Below are 18,554 nucleotides of genomic sequence, written 5' to 3'. Positions count from 1 at the left end.
TGGGTTATAGCCTGCTTCTGCGTGGACTTGACTGCTCTGTGGGACCCAAGTGAACCTGTAGGTTTGTTTCTGTTTCTGTTTTTTTTTTAAGCTGCGCCGCACAGCTTGTGGGATCTTAGTTCCTCAGCCAGGGGTTGACCCCTGGCCCTTGGCAGTGAGAGTGATGAGTCCTAACCGCTGGACTGCCAGGGAATTCCCGAACCTGTAGGTTTGACTCCAGAAGGGGTTGAATATAAATGTGGCCAGCACTTCATGGCCGCTCTTTACTGGTACTGGCCACTTGCCAGATTCTGCTTCCTCAGATCACAGTCTCCCAAAAAGGGGAGTCATCGGGAACCACCAGGCTGCACTGAATTGATCTGGTGGTGCCTTACACGCACACACACATGCACGCACGTGCGTAATGACTGATTGCCCAGAGTTCCTCTAGGATCACCTTTTTTTCTCTAGTTTTTTCTTTAAATTTAACCTCAGTTTTGAGTCTCTTAGTTGGCTGCTGCATCAAATGATTCTTTGGTTTTTTTGTTTTTTGGTTTTTTTTGCGGTACGCGGGCCTCTCACTGTTGTGGCCTCTCCCGTTGCAGAGCACAGGCTCCGGGTGCGTAGGCTCTGCGGCATGTGGGATCTTCCCGTACCGGGGCACGAACCCGCGTCCCCTGCATCGGCAGGTGGACTCTCAACCACTGCGCCACCAGGGAAGCCCGATTCTCTGGTTTTATAGGTTGCCTCCCAGTGATGCCAGAAGGGATCAGCACAGCCCCAGGTGCTGGTTGCTAACGCCTATAAAATACCACCACCCCCTTCAAAGGAGAATCATTTGAGAGTTCTTTGGACTTCATCTTCAAAAGTAGCCAAAGAATTCAAGTGACAGGGTATCCCAGAAGTGAAATCCCAGTTAGTGAAATCAGGGTATAACTAAGAACATTCAGAATACTGCACGCAGTTTAGGTGATCTTGGTATAGTGGCGGGACAGCAGTGAATACAAAATGAAAGTAATTAACATGTGCATGCTCTGTTGGGGAGACTAAAAGGAAAGAGGTGTTCAGCCCAGAAAGACATTTCTCAGTGGATTTCCTATGAAGTCAATGTGTCTTGGGTATAACTTTGAAACAAATTTAAAAATTTTAAAACTGACTTACTAGCATTTGTGGATTTCAGATTGAGACCCGTGTAAAAGCAGTGTTTTATTCTGTGACTCAGCATATTCTTTTATAAGTGAAAGTTTCAGAATAGTTGCGGGTAACAGGATGCAATCAGATGTTTTGGTGTTTATAAGTTTCCCACTAAATTGTTCTTATACCCCTCTAACCGGTTGACAGGTTTTGGTAACTACAGATGTGATGGGAATAGGGGAAAATAAAGTATGGATAAAAATGGGTCCAGGCATCGGGAAGCTATGGTTTCTCAAGTAGCTGCTTTAGTCATTAAAGCCTAAATGTCCTTTCACTTAATCACATGTCTCAATTTCTGAAGTAGCATTTTGATTCATCCCTCTTGTTAGGTGTGCTGATAGGATCGTCCCTTCAAAACCACAGACCCAAGGGCCAGGTTTTGGGCAGGGAGGCTCTTGCCTACCAGACCTGTGGAGACATCCCCCTGTCCCCTCCACTGCCTTGCGGGGTAGGGTGTAGCAACATCAGACTAGACATCAGGACAGTAAATCCCAGGGTTTGCTTAAGGGGTAGTATGGTGATAACTCAGTTGGTTTACACTTCTATAGAAGCCCATGTAATCTAAAATAAAACTGCCTATATCAAGTCAAATTATTGAAGCCATGACGTTTAGTGTCCGATAATGAGGGTTCATTACCCAGTAATGTCCTTTTGGTGACAAGGTGGTAATACATCTCCAACGGGACTTTAATCAGGGGCCAGTGACCTTCTGCATGGTTGACTCCCATCAAATTCCCGTGGTTCTTGGATTCTGAATTCTTTGTGCTAAACACCCTGCATGATATACTACTTTCCCCAACACACACAGACACAATGGTTATCCACCATTTATGCAATTATCTAGTTCCAAATCACATTTATCGGGGCAGAAGTGAGTCGGTCCTGTTCTCAGAAAGGCTGTTCCGACATGGCCTTGAGTTGAACTGCTTTGGAGTTTGCGTGAAGCTGGACATGCTAGTGGGAGGATTTGGGCTGAGAAGCGTGCGTTTGCTTCTACTGCTGCTTGATCTTTGTTAACTGAGAGACCCTGAGCCGCTCCACTGACCTCCTAGTCACCTCGTGCCACTACTGTCTTGGGAACGCTCAGCCTATGAAGGATGCCTGCCTCACGCTGGTGAGGGGCAGTCTCACCTTGAGAGTGTTATCTTCGGTTTTAAAGACAAATCCAGCACAGAGCAGTCCGTTTTTTCTTGGCCAGGGTTGGGATGTCTGCCTCAGACCAGATGAGCTGAGGACAAGGTGGGGTGTCTCACAAAGAATAGGCTTCAGTGACAGTCACTCGGTGTCCTCTGTAGGGAAGAAGCGGGGGGAGGGTCAAGGACAGTTGGAGCCCCTCTCAGGCTGAAAAGACCAGAAGGCAGCTTTGGCCACTTGAGGGGCCAAGGGCCTCAGCTCTGCAAAAACACAAAGGTCTTGGGTGCTTCAGGGTCAGCGCTGGTACAGCCAAAGGATGCCAGCCTTGTGCAGGTCCTTCCACAGGGTGGCTTCCAGGGACAGATCATGGTTCACGTAGAATATCAGTGGCTGCTTTATTCGTTCGAAATAGTGGTCAGAAAATTTCTGGTAGTTGCTTGTGATGAATCCATAGGCACTAACCTGGACGAGGACAGTCACTGAGTTAGCATTTACTGCGCTTCCACTATGTGTAAAGTGACGCGAATGTAGAAGCCACGTCCCCCCATAGCTGCCTTGTGTTGTGTGAAGGGGAGGATCAACGGCTCTCGCCACACTTTAACACCCTGAACTGTGCTCTTTCCACACATTTTCTCACTCAGCCTCACAACCATCTTGGGTAGATATCGTCCCCATTTTACAAATGGGGACACAGGCTTAGAAAGGTAACCAGACATGTGTCCCCCGTCACAAACTAGTAAGTAGCTGGGCTGGATTTTGAACTTGGGTCTGTGACACCAAAGCTGTGATCATCACTGTGCTCAAGATAGAGGCAAAAAGCCCCTTACCTCCTATTCTAGTGGTGACTGCAGACAAGAAGACTCCTGTTTAAAACGGGGAAAAGGTGACCAGAGTCCAGTGGTGCCTGGCCTCAGTTCTTGCGCTGGCTTCAGTGTGGGTCACTGCCTTTTCTTGAAAACCACTTCTCAACCTCTGTCTCTGCGCACGTCATGTGGGCACCACCCCATTGAGAATGTCTCATACAGTGATTTCAGAGATTCCTTGTGTGGTTGGCTGCCCACCTTAGTTCTAGAATGTCTTCACAAAAAGATGTCTCTGCCCACTTTTGTTAAGAAGATTTTGCTTTCACAAGAGCAGTTGGTTAAAATGTGCCTTAAATACCATATGGAGCAGCTGCCCTGGGGCAGAGGGGGTGAAAGAAGCCAGCCCAGGGGAAGGTGGCTGTGATTGGGAACTCAAGGCTGGCACAGGGGACTGTCCTATAAGGGACCCTGAAGACCACTTCTGCCATCCCGTTCCCGAGACCAAGATCACTCCTGCAGCTGGGGCATCCTTCCGCCACAGGATAGAGGCCCAGAGTCCCAGATCTGGGCTAGCAGGCCTCTCATGTAGGGGATATCATGGATCGAATTAGGTTCCATTCAAACCTACTTTGCTGCTGTGGGCTCCTGAGAGGGAAGACCTCTTACCTGGTCACAGGTATGCAGTGCTGTCAGCAACATGAGGGCTCCAGTACTAGGCATGTATAGGTCTCTGAATTTTGTGTTAATCCACTTGGATTTCAGAAACCTGGAATCAAAAAGAGCCATCAAAACTCAGGACTTTGGGTCCTGCCGGTCCTGCACACCAGCTAGCTTGATGGTTGCGCCATTACACCAGTTTGGTTGGAAAACTGCAAAAATTTCCTGCCCCTCTACCCCAGCCCACCCCCAAATGAACTATACACAAAAATCTTTGGTTGAGATAACAAAGAGGAACAGGTCCTCCCAAAGGACCGCAGGTGAGAGCCTTCCCCTTCCTCCCACTCTCTAGAAGCCTGAATCCAGTCTAACTCACCTTTCCTCTCTACAACACCCTCCTGCACCATAGTGTCTAGGGCAAAGGTGGCCTAGTTAATTAGCCGGATATCTAAGCTTCTACCTCCAGACTTTGGCCAAGCAGGAGCCACGTATGAGGACAGAGCACACAGGTCCTATGACTGGAGGCACGGGTGAGGTGATGAGGGGGGTGGGGTTTGAGATCTGCAGGCAGGTGTTCCCCAGGCTCCTCCCATGGTCTCCTGTGTTTGAGCTGTGATCAGGCCCGCAAGTGATGACAACTCGGCCTCTAGCAGTCCCAATACACCCCCACATCTATGGTCCCCCCATGCCTGACCTAAGGCTTTCTGAGCTTTCCTAGTAAGAAAACCTGATGAGTTCCCTCTCCATTTCCCATCTACCTTGACTGATAGAACACCACCTCCATCAAGGTATAATACTCAAATAAAGTAGTAAGTGAGGCAGTATAAGTGCTTGCGGCGTCCTCGTACATGGCCCCCCTGTGGGTTTAGTCCTTGGGGGGATAAAGCCGGTGCTGCCGGTGGGTGTGGAGCCAGGGGCGGGGGTGAAGCAGTTCTTCCCAGCACCACCCCTGCCCCCACCTACCTCTCTGTCAGGTAGCTGATGAAGTCTGGATGGAGTAGCTTGAATTTGCTGGCAGAGGCTTCTGGTCCAAAGTAGGTCTGAGGCCTAGGACCCACGATAGAAGTGGACAGAGGGGCCGGTGCCGTCTTACGGCCCGTTGGGGAATGAGGAGAGGGGAAGGGCGCTGGGACGGTGGCGGCGTGTGGACCGGTAGGGGCGGGGCTGGACGTAGTAGCGGGAAAAGGGGGTGTAGAAGGTGGCGGGCAGCACCGTCGGGACCACGTGCGGCTTCCCGCCCACCAGGACCTCCAAGGGCGGGGTGTACGTGAGAGAGGAGGGGGGTGTGAACAGAGCGGGAGGGGTCGGGTAGCAGCAGTGGACCGGGTGGTGGGGAGGGGGTGGGAGGAGAGGGAAGTAGAGAGACTCAGAGGGGGCGCTCTCTTGGTTCTCGGAAGGGCAGGGGAAGCACTGGTTTTGGGGGAGTGGTGAGGTGGGAGGCTGGAAGAAGGGGGGCTCCTTCAGGAAGTGGGGCACGTAGGGGGCGATGTAGGGCGGGATGCGCCGAATGGGCCCGATGTAGGAGGCCGAGGGTGCAGGGCTGTAGGATGGAGACAGAGCGCTGGGCACGGGGGGAATTTGGGAAGAGTTTCGAGAGAGAGATTTTAAGCCAGATTGGGAGGGAGATTTGGAGGCGGGTGGAGTGATGTTTTGGGCAGACCCTCGAGGCTGGACATGAGGGCTAGGGTTCAGGGAGGAAGACCGGGAAGAGGGCTGTGAGGCATTTGGGGTGGCAGGGTGAGAGGGGAGACGGGAGGAAGACCCCCGGGTGGAGGACGGGGAAGGGGCTGAGCCACCGGCGCTGGCGTAGGGCTGCTGGTTGATGTGGTTGGATCGGGATTGAGAGGGGGACTGGGAGGGGGAAGGATTAGGGGTGTGGGAGGGGGAGCTCATTGGTGTTGGGGAGGCTTATGTCTGCTCGATGTCTTTGAGCCAGCCCCCCCAGAGCCAGTCCTGCCCCGCGTCACATAGCCCACCCTCATGACCAGCTGCATTGTGAGCTCTTGCAACGGATTGTTAGGTAATCACGAGGGGGGTGGGGCACAGGGCAGGGCTGGTGGAGCCCCCCAAGGAGGCCTCAGCAGCTGCTCTTTCATGGTGGGTGGGATGTCCTGGAGCCACCGAGATGGGAGGCTGGTCATTGTCACGGGGGTGGCACAGATTTCTAAGGACCTGACTCAGGGACAAGAAATTGTCTCAGCACCACAGGGAGGAGGTTTAGATGAGGACAGGACATGGTTCAAAAGAGCTGGACACAGGCCTGCTGCCCAGGAAGGTGGGGGAGAAAAGACAGAGGGCCCTTTGTTCCCACTTCGCCGGACACTGGACTCACGTCGCCTGCTCACCCATTTCATGGGCAGTCTTGGGAGGGTGCCCGCCAAGAGGAATGGAATGGATACTGGCCCCCACTCTTGGTTTCCAGACACAATGTGCTGGACAGGTCCTGCGGCTGCCACTGGCTGGGTGGCTGGGTTGTTTGTGGGGACAGCAGCCCGAAGCTGAGGGGCCAGGCCTGCCTGCTCAGGAAGGAGCCCCTCGAACCTACAGCCCACCTTGTCAGGAGGGTCCCTGGGGTCCAGCAGCGTTACCTAGGCTTTCCTGGGGGTAGGAAAAGAGCTTAATCTTCTAATGCTCTGTTGAACTCGGGGGTTTTCTTGCCGCCTTCACCCACCTTTCCCATCTGACAGTGGACCCTGGGAGCATTACCATGCCCTGCCCCCTGCCTGGCTGCTCACCTGTCCCCTTTATCGGGGCCCTCAGGGACAGGCACACCTAGAATGGCCGATCTTAGCATCATGTAGTCGCGGATGTCTGAGGGGATGAAGATATAGCGCAGGTCCTGTCGGAGGGACAGAGAAACAGCCGCAGTGGGAACGAGACCACGTCAAGATCCTGCTCAGAGTGGACCGCTCTCCGCCCAGTCTGTCTGCCCTGACGGGAGCATTTCCCTCTTATGCCTGTAATTCCCACTTTCAGGTACCCTGCTGGTTTCAGTACTCAAATCCTTCGATACTCTTCCCTTCAAGAAGTGATGCTTAATTGCCATCCCCTTGAGTGTGGGCTGGACTTAGTGACTAATGAACAAAATTTTTCTAACGCGTAGGAAAAAGTGGAAGGAAGGAAGGGTATGTGACCTTGGAAAGTGGGTCATAAAAGGCACTGGAGCTTCCTTGCTCTCTGGGATCGCTCACTCTGGGGGAGCAAGGGCTGTGAGGGAGCCATCTGAGCTCCGGCCAGAGGCAGGCCTGAGGACTGCAGCCCCTGCCCGTCCTGACCGCGACCGCTGGGGAACCCTGAGGAGACCCCGCTGAGCTGCTCCTGAGTTCCTGACCCGTGAAAACTGTGAGATAATCGGTGTGTGTTGCTTAAAGCTACTAGGTTTGGGGGTAGTTTGTCATGCAGTTATAGATAATGCCTACAGGTTCTGTGGCTACACCAGAAGTGGAGCTGTCCCGTGTTGTTCTGTCACGAGCTGAAAGAGGCCTCGGTGCACAGACACTGTGGCTAGGACACCCCTGAATTCCCTGGTCAGAGGAGGAAGCATCTAGAAACTCAAACCAGTCCTACTGAGCATCCCAGAACCCTTATCCTGGGACCTCCCTGCTGCATGTGGTAACCAGCCCGCTGTAGAAGCGAAACACTGTGTTACAACAACCAGCTGTGGTTGAAAGAACCTGGAAGCGGCAGACAGATTCAGATTCCAGTTCTCCTGCTCCGAAGCTGCGGCTCTGGGCGTGTTTTCCTCGATTGCTCAGCTGAGCCTCAGCTTCCTGCATGGTCTGCTGTGAGCCCTCAGGAGGGCACACATCATTCTTCTAGTGGGCAGCGTGAGAGATGGAAACAACCCTGCACTGCGGTCAGAGGGGCCTGGATTTTGATGATTCTGGCTGGGTGGTGGCCTTGGACACACCGCCCTCTGGAAAGGGGCTGCTGTGATGCCTGTATCCGGTGCTGGGAAGGAGGGAGGCACTCAGTAAATACTGTGTGTAGCCTGAGCTCTGGGTGCGGGGGAGTCTGGATTTGAATCCAGCCCCACCGCTGCTTTACTGACTGAAGGGGCCCTGAGCCTTAGTCTCCTCACCAGTAAGAGAGGGCTGGCATGGCCTCTGTAAGTGCCTGGCATTCCATAAGCTTTCAGTCAATACTCATTCGTGTTCCACCCCAGAGTTGTCCTGAGCCACCTGAAACCACAGGGCGCCCCTGCCCAGATCCGCCCCTTCAGTGGCTCCATTGCGTGGGCCCAAGACCCTGGCACAGCCTCTCTATGCACTGGGCTGGGGCTTGGGAACCCTGTGGCCCACCCCTCAGATGCGGGTTGGGAAACAATGGCACCGACTGTCAGTGGCAGCCTCACCTGTCCCTGCGGCACAGAGGTGAAGCCCAGGTTTGAGTAGGAGATGAGGGAGTTCTTCATTGTGTTTACAGTGAAACCGTAGAAGGAGGTCTTGGTGCCCACGTCCTTCTCAAAGCCTTTGATCACAGCACCATTGAGTCTGGTCCAAACAGAGGCCCATCAGCCTGCTTGTGGCTACACGATGCTGCGTGTTTACTTCCATCCCCAGGGGGCCTCACCTGTCCCTGTTCCATCCCCAGGGTTCTGTCACTCCCTCTGCCCACAGCAGCCCCAGTGCCCGGTCACTAGCCCCATCCCCACAACTCGGGACCTGAAGGGATGCCTTGTGAAGTGGACAAAGCTGACCCTGGCAGCTCCTTCCTCCTGGGTCCCCTTAGCCGACCACACCCTCGCTTATCTTCAGGGCCTGTTTCCGTAATGCCTTTGTCCGCGCCTGTCTGCGCATTACAACTGCTGAGCTGCCTGAGGCCACTGCTGCCTTGGCCCATGCCCTCACCTATGATGCTCCCCCCCCCCCGCCCCCCGGGGGCTGGCTGGGGACCAGCTCTCCACCCAGCTCCTCTCCTGCTTCCTCCCTGGCCCCTGCCCCACATACCTGAACACGTAGTCATGGGCATCGATGTTCTGGCCCTGGCGGGAACCATTCAGAATGCCTCCGTTACCCACCACGGCACACCGGACGCAGCCCGGAAGCAGCTCCCTGGAGACGGCAAACAGCCTGGTGCTCTCAGAGCCATTCAGGAGGCTCAGGGTGGAGGCGATGGCTGTGGGTGTGGGACAGGGTGGGGCACCACGAGGGGTCACATGGGTCATTGGGGCCTTCCCAAGACTTCCTGGCTCCCCACCTGCCCGAGGCCTGACACCAGCCCCTCTCCAGAGGCACAGAGGGTGGAGGACAGTGAAATGCCAGTGGGAAGAGGGTGGTGGGGCAGGGGGTTTGGCTGTGCCCTCAATCATCTCAAGAACTCATACCAGTCCTCCCAGGACCGTGTGTATTCCCAAAGAAAATAATCGGAGGCATGGTGGGACGGGGGGCAGATTTAACGCGGAGGGGGCTCTGGGTGGTCTCCCACAGAAGCAACCACCCGCAGGCTGTTTGAGGCCCCACAGCCGCTGTCCTCGGCCACCTTTGGGCACTGGCATCTTTCACACCAGGGAAGCCCCAGGATGGTGAGAGCCACCTGCAGGGGCAGCCAGGCCCCTCTTCTGCACACTGTGCTGCTTATAGAGATGAGGGGGGAGGGAGTCAGGAGTCGCACAGCAGGGGTGTCGAGCCCTGAGGCCCGCCTGGGAGGAAGAGGCAGGGGGTCCACATCTTGGTGCTGTGAGGGAGGAGAGGCCCATTCTGCACCAAGGCCAAAAGCAGGAACAATGGACTAGTTGAAGCCAGAGGGCTGCAGGCTACCTTGGCCGGAGAGCCCCTGCCAGCCGTAGGGGGCTTTGTGCCGGCTCAGGCTGTCCCAGAGCTCCTGGGTGAAGAGGTTTCCTGACAGCAGCACTGGAATGGAGAGATCAAACAGATCCCGGAAGTGAGGGTGCCGTTGAATGGCGAGATAAAGTGGGTGTCGACAGGGCAGGTTCTGTGGGTGAGAAGAGAAGAGGGCTGTTTCTGGGGGTTGGGGTGGGTAGGAGCCACCAGGGGGCTGGAAGGGAAGTGCCGCCCTTCTCCCTCTAGACTTGGGCAACCCCCCGATCTGCAGGCCCAGGTGGCCTGTAGTGCAGCAGCCCAGTGGGGCTGGGAGCTTTCTGGATTTACCCTGCCCAGCCCTTCTCCTGGATGCCACATCTGGGGCCTGATGGCCTCCTACAACTTCACCTCACACTAGGGGGGGAACTTTGAGGCATTTTCCCACAAATGGATAAGACCTGCCTGCCCTGTAGTGGAGGAGGAGGTCCAGCCTGGGCTTAGGAGTCCGTCAGCCTGGATCCAAATCCTAGCTCTGGCAGTCCTTGCCGTAGGATTCACGTGGAACAGGCTGCTGGGAAGACTTATGACATGTTTCTGCCAGTCGGTGCCTATACTGAATTGAAGAGTGTCCCCTCCCCCAATTCATGTCTGCCCAGAACCTCAGAATGTGACCTTATTTGGAAATAGGGTCTTTGCAGGTGTAATTAGTAAGATGAGGTCATACTGTATTAAGGTGGGCCCTAAATTCAGTGACCGGTATCCTCATAAGAAGGCATGTGCTGATGGGGGCAGAGATTGAGTGATGCACCTACAAGCCAAGAAACACCTGGCGCCTCCAGACGCCGGAAGAGGCCAGGAGGGGTTCTTCCCTAGAGCCTTCAGAGGGAGGCTGGCCCTGCTGACACCTTGATTTCAGACATCTGCCCTCTAGAACTGTGAGAGAATCCATTTCTCTTGTTTTAAGCCACCCAGTTTGTGGTAATTTGTTCCAGCTGCCATAGAAAGCCCTCGAGGGCCTCTGCACACAGCGACCTTGAAGGAGGGCAGTGTACCAAAAAGGCCTCAGCTCCCTCTGCCTGCAGCCCCCATGTCAGAATCCCGAACAGCCTCGGCTTGGGTGGAGCTGTTCTTCCCACTGAAGGGGGCTCTTTGTTAAGCCGTTGGTTTGATCAAAGGACAATGCAGGAAAGAGCTGTACAGTCATTTCTGCTCTTATGTGACATATGAGTGCCTAAAAACCATTATGCAGAATTGTGCAGCCAAAACCACAGGGCTTTGGGGAAGGGGTTAGCAGCGCAACACTCACAGACTTGATCCGTGACGCATAAAATAAGAACGTGGGTAAGATAGAAGCAGTTTTACATACATTCGCTGGTTAAGGAATATATAAGTACTACTAAGAATATGGCACTTGACCTTGGAAAAGACTTGACATTTGCTTGTGGATGTGGGTGTCGGAAGGGTGGCAGCTTGGGAGTTTTCGTGAAGTGGTGGAAAGCTGGTTATAGCGTATGCGATGAAGCGGATGGCTATCTGAAGTGTGCATGTGTGCCTTCTGTGTATTCCTACATGGCTCCCTTTGGTTGAGTGTGGTTTTCCGCATTTACCAGTGTTCTTGCTGACAAAATCACTGAAAACACACACGGAATTTGGATTATGCTCATATTGGTTACTAATATAGCAAATACTTATGGAACAAATTCATGTTTTCAAAGCAAGCATTAAGCCGAACTGACAGCGCTAATGTCACTACTATTCGGTTTATCATAGGGATGTTTTCCAGGGCCTTCTTTATGAGGCTCCAAGAGAAAAATCTTCAGGTCTCTGTATCTGGAAAGGCTGCACTTTCCTTGGGCAGCTGGCTTGCTTTTTACCTCATGGACAGGGTGGCAAACTTTCCTTCTTTGCCGTGGCCACTAGGAAGCTAAGAGCCGGATATATAGCCCATCTCTTACACCCTGTGGCACATTTTTCATGCACTTATCTGACGTTGTCTAATTTTCCTCCCTTTATTTTTCCTTTACCTGCTTCTTCATTTTATTCTTTTTTTTTTTTTTTTTTTTTGCCATGTCATATGTATCCGAAAGCCACCTCAAATCCTTTTTTTAAATGAGGTGGGGAAATATGTCAATTAGCACCAAGCAGCTCAAGGTGAAAAGGACTTTAGGAAAAGTAAAGGTGACCTGACCAAGCACTTATAAGACCCTCGACGCCTCTCTTCAGCCCGCTGGCCAAGTGTCCACCCGGCCTCTGTTATCAGGAAGGGGTCCCCATCACCTGCCCAGGGTTGCCTACTCTGTCTCTGACCGCTCAGCGGTCACTAAGTCTTGCATGGGGTGAAATCTTGCTCCCTGAGGCTTCAGTTAACAATTTCCAGTCTCTGGGGCATTAAAAACAACTCTTAAACCCGAATCAAGCCAGAATTACACAGTCATCACCCCTCCCAACCACAGCACGCAGAGGGGGTGAGGCCGTATTGCTCAGTGGTTCAGAGCCAGGCTCTGGGGTCGAATGAGAAGCTCGAACCCCTGTACCACCTCTTCTCCATGAGTGACCTTAGCCTTTCTGCGCCTCATTTTACTCATCTGTAAAACTGCCTCACAGGCTTGCAATGAGGCTTAAGTGAGAGAACTCACGTAAAACGCTTGAGACGGTCTTTCAGGCCACAGTCAGCGTGATCTGTTATAGAGCAGGGCCCGGAAGTGCTCAAAACCGTCTTCCCAGGGCTTGGTGTTTACTTCATGGTGAGCAGTTTAAATGTGACTTTTACAGTAAAAAGACATTTTGAGGAGTAGAATGTAAAGGTCACAGGACTTTTAAAGACAAATCAAGACTTCCCAGAACTTTTCAGCTGGCTACACCCCAAGGAGTAAATATGGAGTCACCCTTCTCTGCTGTTAGGGTTCAGGGAACCTCCGTGGTCAGGTCTGAGGAGCCCTGACTGGCTGGCTGCTCAGTTCTCTGCTTCCTTTGGGGGAATGGCGGGGCGGGGCGGGGGGGTGGTGGTTCCAGAGTGCTCCCGCCAGCAGGCTCCTGAGAATGTTCTCATTTGTGCTTCTCTTTCCCCTTTTCCCCCGAATGCTAACTTGAGAATGTGAGAAACCGCCCCAGGGTAGCTGGCCCCAGTACCTTTCTCGTCGTAGAATTCGATGCCTTGGGTCCAAAGAAAGCTTGAGACGATGTGATGTTCCTGGGGGAGAAGGCAGAAGTAAAGCAGGGATCTCACCTGCCCCTGGAACCTGCTGTCTGGCTCTGTTAGCTCTGGGGGCTGACATTCCATCAGGGTCTGATTGTTTTTTCTGTGCTCCGATTCTTGCCCATCCCTCTCTCTTTGGGCACACAAAATACTGTCCTATTACTATGTTCTACCCAGAAACCAAGAAATAAAGAAGCCCCTTGGTAAGCGGCTGAAATGTGGAGAGTATAGGAACAGTGAGGTGGTGGTGAAGAGATGAAAAGATAAAACAGGAAAGATTGCCAGCCCCCTGGGATTGTGACCATCTGAGGGGTCTCCCTGCCAAAAGGCCCCAGAAACAGGTGTTAGATCCCGGGTGCCTTGGGCCCCCTTCACCTGGTGAAGGGCATGGGTCTGAAGCCTGACTCCGTGGATTTGTATCCCAGGATCTCTGGAAGCTACTGAACTTCTCGGAACCTCAGTCTCTGTCTGTTCAGCTGGGGTAATCATACAAGTGTGAAGATAATCACATTGAGACAGGCTGGGACCTGGGGGCCTTTGCTGCAGTGCTTGCACGTGGACAAACGACCCCTCGAGCCACAGAATGCAAAGAAACTTATAAGGGACTAAAAATAGCTGGGTGCGTGTGCAACTGGGGCAAATTATGAACAAGATACAAAAAGACCAAAACCTCAGCAAAAGCAGGGTGTCGAGCAAAAGCAGGATACTGCACAGGTACCCTGCACAGGTAGTACCACCAAGGGGGTGGGCACCTAAGCACCCCCTCTGGCCCAACGCCTGGACCCATTCCTACTGTCACCCAGTATAAGGAACCAACTCGCGCCCCCGCCCCCCCCCCCCCCCCAGGGAGCAAGCAAGGGAACCTGTTACTTGTTTTCGCTTCCCCCTACTGCAGCAGGGGCCCCAGTAAAGCCTTGCCTGAACTGTTGGGAGGTGCAAACACAGAATTTATGTTACCTTACATAAAAAGCCTGCCTTCAGATTTGTGAAAGACCATGGAGGAGCAGGCCAGGAAAAGCAGGGTGATCCCTTCCCCCACCTGTCCCTTGTGCCCCAGAGGGGCCACCCACATAATCCTGTAGTTCGTCTTTGAGGAACTGGGACTGCGGTGCTCAGCCTAGGTGGCCTTCGAGAATCCTAGGGAGCTTTTGCTCCCTCCCCAGTGATTCTAACACGCAACCAGGCTTGGAACCTGATGGAGGAACTGCTGAATTGGTGGAATAGAGACAGAAGGGACAGAGTTGTGGGGCGGGGCTGGGGAGCCCCCCAATCCAGTTTTGCTGCTCTGAATTGCCCCAGCCTCAGGGAGGCCTGCTCCTCTCTCCAGAGCACCCCTTACGCCCCTCCCACTCCGGAACCCATGGGCATTTACACACCAGCCTGGGAGCTGGGAAGGAGTGGGGAAGGGGCCAGCCCAGCTCACCCGCACCCCTATGGAAAATTTAACCAGCCCGAGGAGAAAGGAGGTCGATGTTGTGCAGTTTTTCATAAAACTAAATTTACTCAACTTAGATCATATTCTTAGGAATTCTTCGCCCTAAAATAGCCTTTTCTTTTACAAAATAATGTTCACGGTAGATGGTAACTGGCAGGTAACTGGCGTCCTGTAGTATCCTCACCCCCTCCTCCAGAAAAAAACAAGTCTAGAAATCCAAGCCCAGGAACTACTGATTCAGATTCTTCTGTGAGTAAATTCCTGAACCGATTCCACTGTCTAACCTGCAAGGAGAGCCCCGTCTCAAGTGTGGTAGGCCTGGTCCCAGGGCCTTGCTTCCCTGGACTCTCCACTGTAGCCAGCCAGGTAGGTCCGTTTTTGGTCCCCAGTTGGGGAGGTCGCACAGCCTGCTGTCCCCGCCCAGATTTCCATCCCACCTGCCACCCTGCTTACCCACCTCCTACCGAGACTGAGTCTGGACCTGGCCCCTGGGGTTTAATTACAGCACAGACGTCACCAAAACAACAAGGATATGGACAGGTTCTTGGGTTGTACTAGATTTTTGAAAGATGAAAGATCTTTAAAAAAAGCTTTGTTGAGGTGTAATGGATGTTCAGCAAACCTCATGTTTTGAGTGGTATTAGTTACTTTCAACAGATGTTCAAGTGTGTTTCAAAACATCCTTACATAAAACTGACAAGGATCCCCTTTCTTAATACCCTCAATATTCTCAGTCCTCCTTATGCAATTTCTGACTCCAGGGAGATGAAATAACTTCAGGTATTGCCTGTTAGAGCACCTTTTGTTCTAAAGGGACCGGACTCATCATCAGTGGCAAGGGTGTTTCATATTGTTTGGAAATTTGGGTGGCTTCTGACCTTGTTTCCTGATAGCAGACACTAATTTTGATTTCATTTCCTTATTCCTGGAGCAAGGTTTAGTAAGGACTGTGCCGGTGGGAAAGCGCTGGGAAGGGAAAGACACGCCCCGCAGGCCTCAGAAATCTAGGCTCTGGGCACAGCTTGGCCCACCTTCCAGAAGTAAAGCTAAATCCTTTTGAGGCTTCTTCAGTAACTGGAACCAGCAAAGGCAGGCTCTCAGATTTCTCCTCCTGGGGCACAAATGAAAGAAAGGTGCCCAGGGTCGGCGAAAGGGAGCGGAGCGCAGGAGGAGGCTCAGGGACGGGAACTTGGATGGAGCCCAGGATCGGCCCCAGTTCGCCGATCGCGCCCGATTGCGCCCAGACGGTGCTTATCAAAATAAACGGAGCAGAGAGCGGGGAGTTAAGGGAGCCCGGCGCGGGGAGCGCGGGGACTACAGCTAGAGGGAGAGGCGACCCGCCGCAGCCCGGCCGAGGAGCCCGGCCAAGTTGGAACCGGGAGACTTGGATTCCTGCTCCCAAGGAGAGCTTGAAAAAAACGTGACGTTAGCGAGGGACAATGGGTGGCAAAAACGGGGCTGTTTTTAAAAGATTCAGGTGTCCTAGCCAAATCTGTACAATAGAAAGGGTTTCTTCTCAGGGCCGGAGGGAAGTAAGCGTAAGGTTGTCGGGAGCGGATCGCCGGTGCGCAAGGGGCGAAGCTCCTCTCCGACCCCGGCGGAGGCTGTGGGGCCCCGGCAGCACGCCGGGGTGGAGGCTCTGGGGACAAAGGGCCGCAGCCCGAGTGCCCGCGGCAAGCCACCCCGGAGGGCGGCCCAGCCCTGAGCTGGGCGCCCCGCGCGTCCCCTGCGCCCTCCAGACAGGTCCCGCGCGGCAGCCCCTACCTGGCTCCGGTCAGGGGCCCCGGGTATGACTCCACCGCCGAGGAGTACAGGGCGACGAGGATCCCCGAGCAGACAACCGCGAACAGGAGCAGCAGCCAGAAGACAGGGACGCGCGGGAGCCCCATGCAGCCCCAGCCCGCGGGCGCCCCGTCGGCCGCAGTCCCGGGCGGAGGGGAGAGGCCCGGGTGGGCCGGGCCGGACTCCTGGACTCGGCCTCCCGGCCCCTGGGGCCCCTCCCCGCCTATCCCCGTTCTGCCCGTGCCGCACCCTCGGGGCCTGCGCGACGGGTCCCGGGGGCGGGGGGGGGGGGGGGGGGGGAGAATGTAGCGCAGGCGCCGGAACTGCCCTCGCCCCGCCGGCGCCCAGCCCGGGGACACCGCGCGAGCCGTGGTTGGGCAGGGCGCTTCCGGGTACCTTCAAGGGCGGGCGTGCGAGGTCCGGGAGCTGCGGGGCGCGGGGAGACGCCGCCACCTGCCGCGTGGGCTGCGCACTGCGCCCCGACGACCCCCGAGGCCCATGGGAGGGGCGGCGAGGATGGAGGAGCCAACGCTGACAGCCCAGACCCTGGGTAGAGCTGGAGGGGGTGAGGTAGGGGGCCTGACCGGTTGGGATGGGTGGGGGAGCTGAGGCTGTTCATCCTCCTCATTTGGTGACTGGCTGGGGCCCTCAATCGAACTGCCTTCCTGTTACAAACCGAGGCCAACCTGGAGATCTCAGCAGTCCATTGACACCTGAAGGGTGTAGCAGGGGATCCGGTGTCAGCAGGAAGGGCTGGGGAAGCTCGGGCACTAGTGCTCTGGAAGCAGAGCCCTTCCAGGGAGTGAACAGTAGGTGACACAGTGTATTCTCCAGTGGGCCACGTCCTGGCCTCAGAAACCTGTGAAATACCCCAGACTCCCCCGCCCCCCCCCCGCCCAACTATCAGAGCCTACAATGACAGGGACCTTGTCCGTTTCTACCGGCTTTCTGCTCTTCCCTGTTCTTCACGTATGGGAGCAGGTCTGGGTGCAGCAACAGGTATCTGTCCAACTGCAGAGCTTCCCAGAAAGCTTCCTGGAGCCTCTGCTCGTGGGCAGGAATGGGTCTTTCAGGCTCAGTTCTCACAATTTAAAAAAATGCACCTTGCCACCCTGCTGATGGACACTACTTAGAATTGATGGTTTCGAGTCTTTTCCTTTAATCTTTATGGTTTTCAATCGCCAAAATCCCTGCCCTTGTTACTTATCCCATGATCAGCACCTTCTCCCATTTCTTCAGTGATTGATAAAACATCAAACATCTCTCTAAGCCCCCCAACTGCAAACCTATCCCTCTCTCTCGTGACAGCCTCACCTACTTCATGAAGAAGGGGAATCACTGTTGCATACATACGAACGAGTCACCTACATACAAACAAGTTCTGTTCGGAGAGTGTGTTCTAAGTCCAGTTTGTTTCGTAAGTCCAACGAAGTTAGCCTAGGTACCCAACTAACACAATCAGCTATATAGTACTGTACTGTAATAGGTTTATAATACTTTTCACACAAATAATACATAAAAAACAAACAAAAAATAAAACATTTTTAATCCTACAGTACAGTACCTTGAAAAGTACAGTAGTACCAGCTACATCACCGCTGCTTTTACACTTGCTTCCGGACATCCTGGGTTTGAAATAAAGATACTGTACTACTGTACTCTATACAGCACTGTACAGTAAAGTACACAAAAGCACAACCACTTGTAGAGGATGCACGCACGTGACAATGTACGCCAGACACATAAACTAACTTACGTGATTGGACACGCAAACGCATGTTCGCATCTTTGAAAGTTTGCAACTTGACGGTTTGTATGTAATGTCTTCAACTTTCCATCTTCAAACCTACAAACGTGGCCCCCACCACAGTCCAGCTTCCACCTGCCTGGACTCCAGCCTCAAGTTGGCGAGGGCTCTCCTCCTGTGTCGGGTTGACCCTCCACCATCTGTGTTAAGGATTTGGATCCACCTCCAGTGCCTGAAAAGCAGTACCCCGCTCAGACCAGAGTCTCCTACCCACCATGTGGGGTTCTCCTTCCTGTCTGCAGCTTGCAGTCTCTCCACCCCTCCTCTGTCTGCCAACAGATCAGCCCTCTCCCCGAAGCTTTCTTTCTTATCCAGCCAGGACCCGGGGAGTCATAATCTAAAAGCTACTCTCTCATGGTAACCCAGATTCTCTTGTCTTCCTGGCTTTCCGCCCAGCAGAACTCCAACCTGGATTCACACTCTGATCTGCCTGTGCAGTGTCCCCTCCCCCATGCTGCCTACTCCCCGGCCTGGCTGACAGCTGCTAGCCAGTGTCTTATTCCAGAGTGGAATGGTGCACATCGTGCATCAGCTGGGCTCCCCACACCAGCCGTTTCCTTGTACTTGTCCAGCTTCCATCCTGCTCAATGGTGATTCCAGAGCGTCACCTCTTTCCTCAAGCCTCCTCTTCTCCCTGCCATACCTCTGAGAGAGGAGCTTCAACTTCCCATGCCCTCAACTACAAAGTCACCTCTGGCCAGAACTGTGAAGGGTCTGGGGTTTACCCTATGTTCAGGCTAACAGGTCAGCCTGTTACAGTTTTATGGACACTGGCAGAAGAAACGAGACTACAGGGTCAGAGACA

At 53.8% G+C, this 18,554-nt stretch overlaps 1 protein-coding gene across 3 annotated transcripts; it reads right to left on the bottom strand.

The window, feature by feature from the left end:
• Nucleotides 1–62: 62 nt before the first annotated feature.
• Nucleotides 63–16,186, bottom strand: LOC101317101 (alpha-N-acetylgalactosaminide alpha-2,6-sialyltransferase 2). 3 transcript variants are annotated; one of them, XM_033848096.2, is made up of 9 exons: nucleotides 15,925–16,186; nucleotides 12,659–12,719; nucleotides 9,527–9,701; nucleotides 8,717–8,885; nucleotides 8,122–8,260; nucleotides 6,503–6,606; nucleotides 4,731–4,814; nucleotides 3,777–3,876; nucleotides 63–2,769 (listed from the first exon to the last, which is right to left on the bottom strand). In XM_033848096.2, exons 1-9 carry the CDS (start codon nucleotides 16,047–16,049, stop codon nucleotides 2,602–2,604), a joined length of 1,125 nt encoding a protein of 374 aa, XP_033703987.1. In that variant the 5' UTR covers nucleotides 16,050–16,186; the 3' UTR covers nucleotides 63–2,601. The 3 variants fall into 3 exon arrangements, with proteins under 3 accessions (XP_033703987.1, XP_033703988.1, XP_033703986.1); XM_033848097.2 differs by having other exon boundaries at nucleotides 63–2,462; XM_033848095.2 differs by lacking the exons at nucleotides 63–2,769; nucleotides 3,777–3,876 and having other exon boundaries at nucleotides 4,732–5,307.
• Between the last annotated feature and the right edge of the window lie 2,368 nt (nucleotides 16,187–18,554).

Source organism: Tursiops truncatus, chromosome 20, assembly GCF_011762595.2.
Source record: "Tursiops truncatus isolate mTurTru1 chromosome 20, mTurTru1.mat.Y, whole genome shotgun sequence".
NCBI lineage: Eukaryota > Metazoa > Chordata > Mammalia > Artiodactyla > Delphinidae > Tursiops > Tursiops truncatus.
The sequence above is the reverse complement of the archived record's forward strand: the minus strand, read 5'-3'. Positions and strand labels throughout refer to the sequence as shown.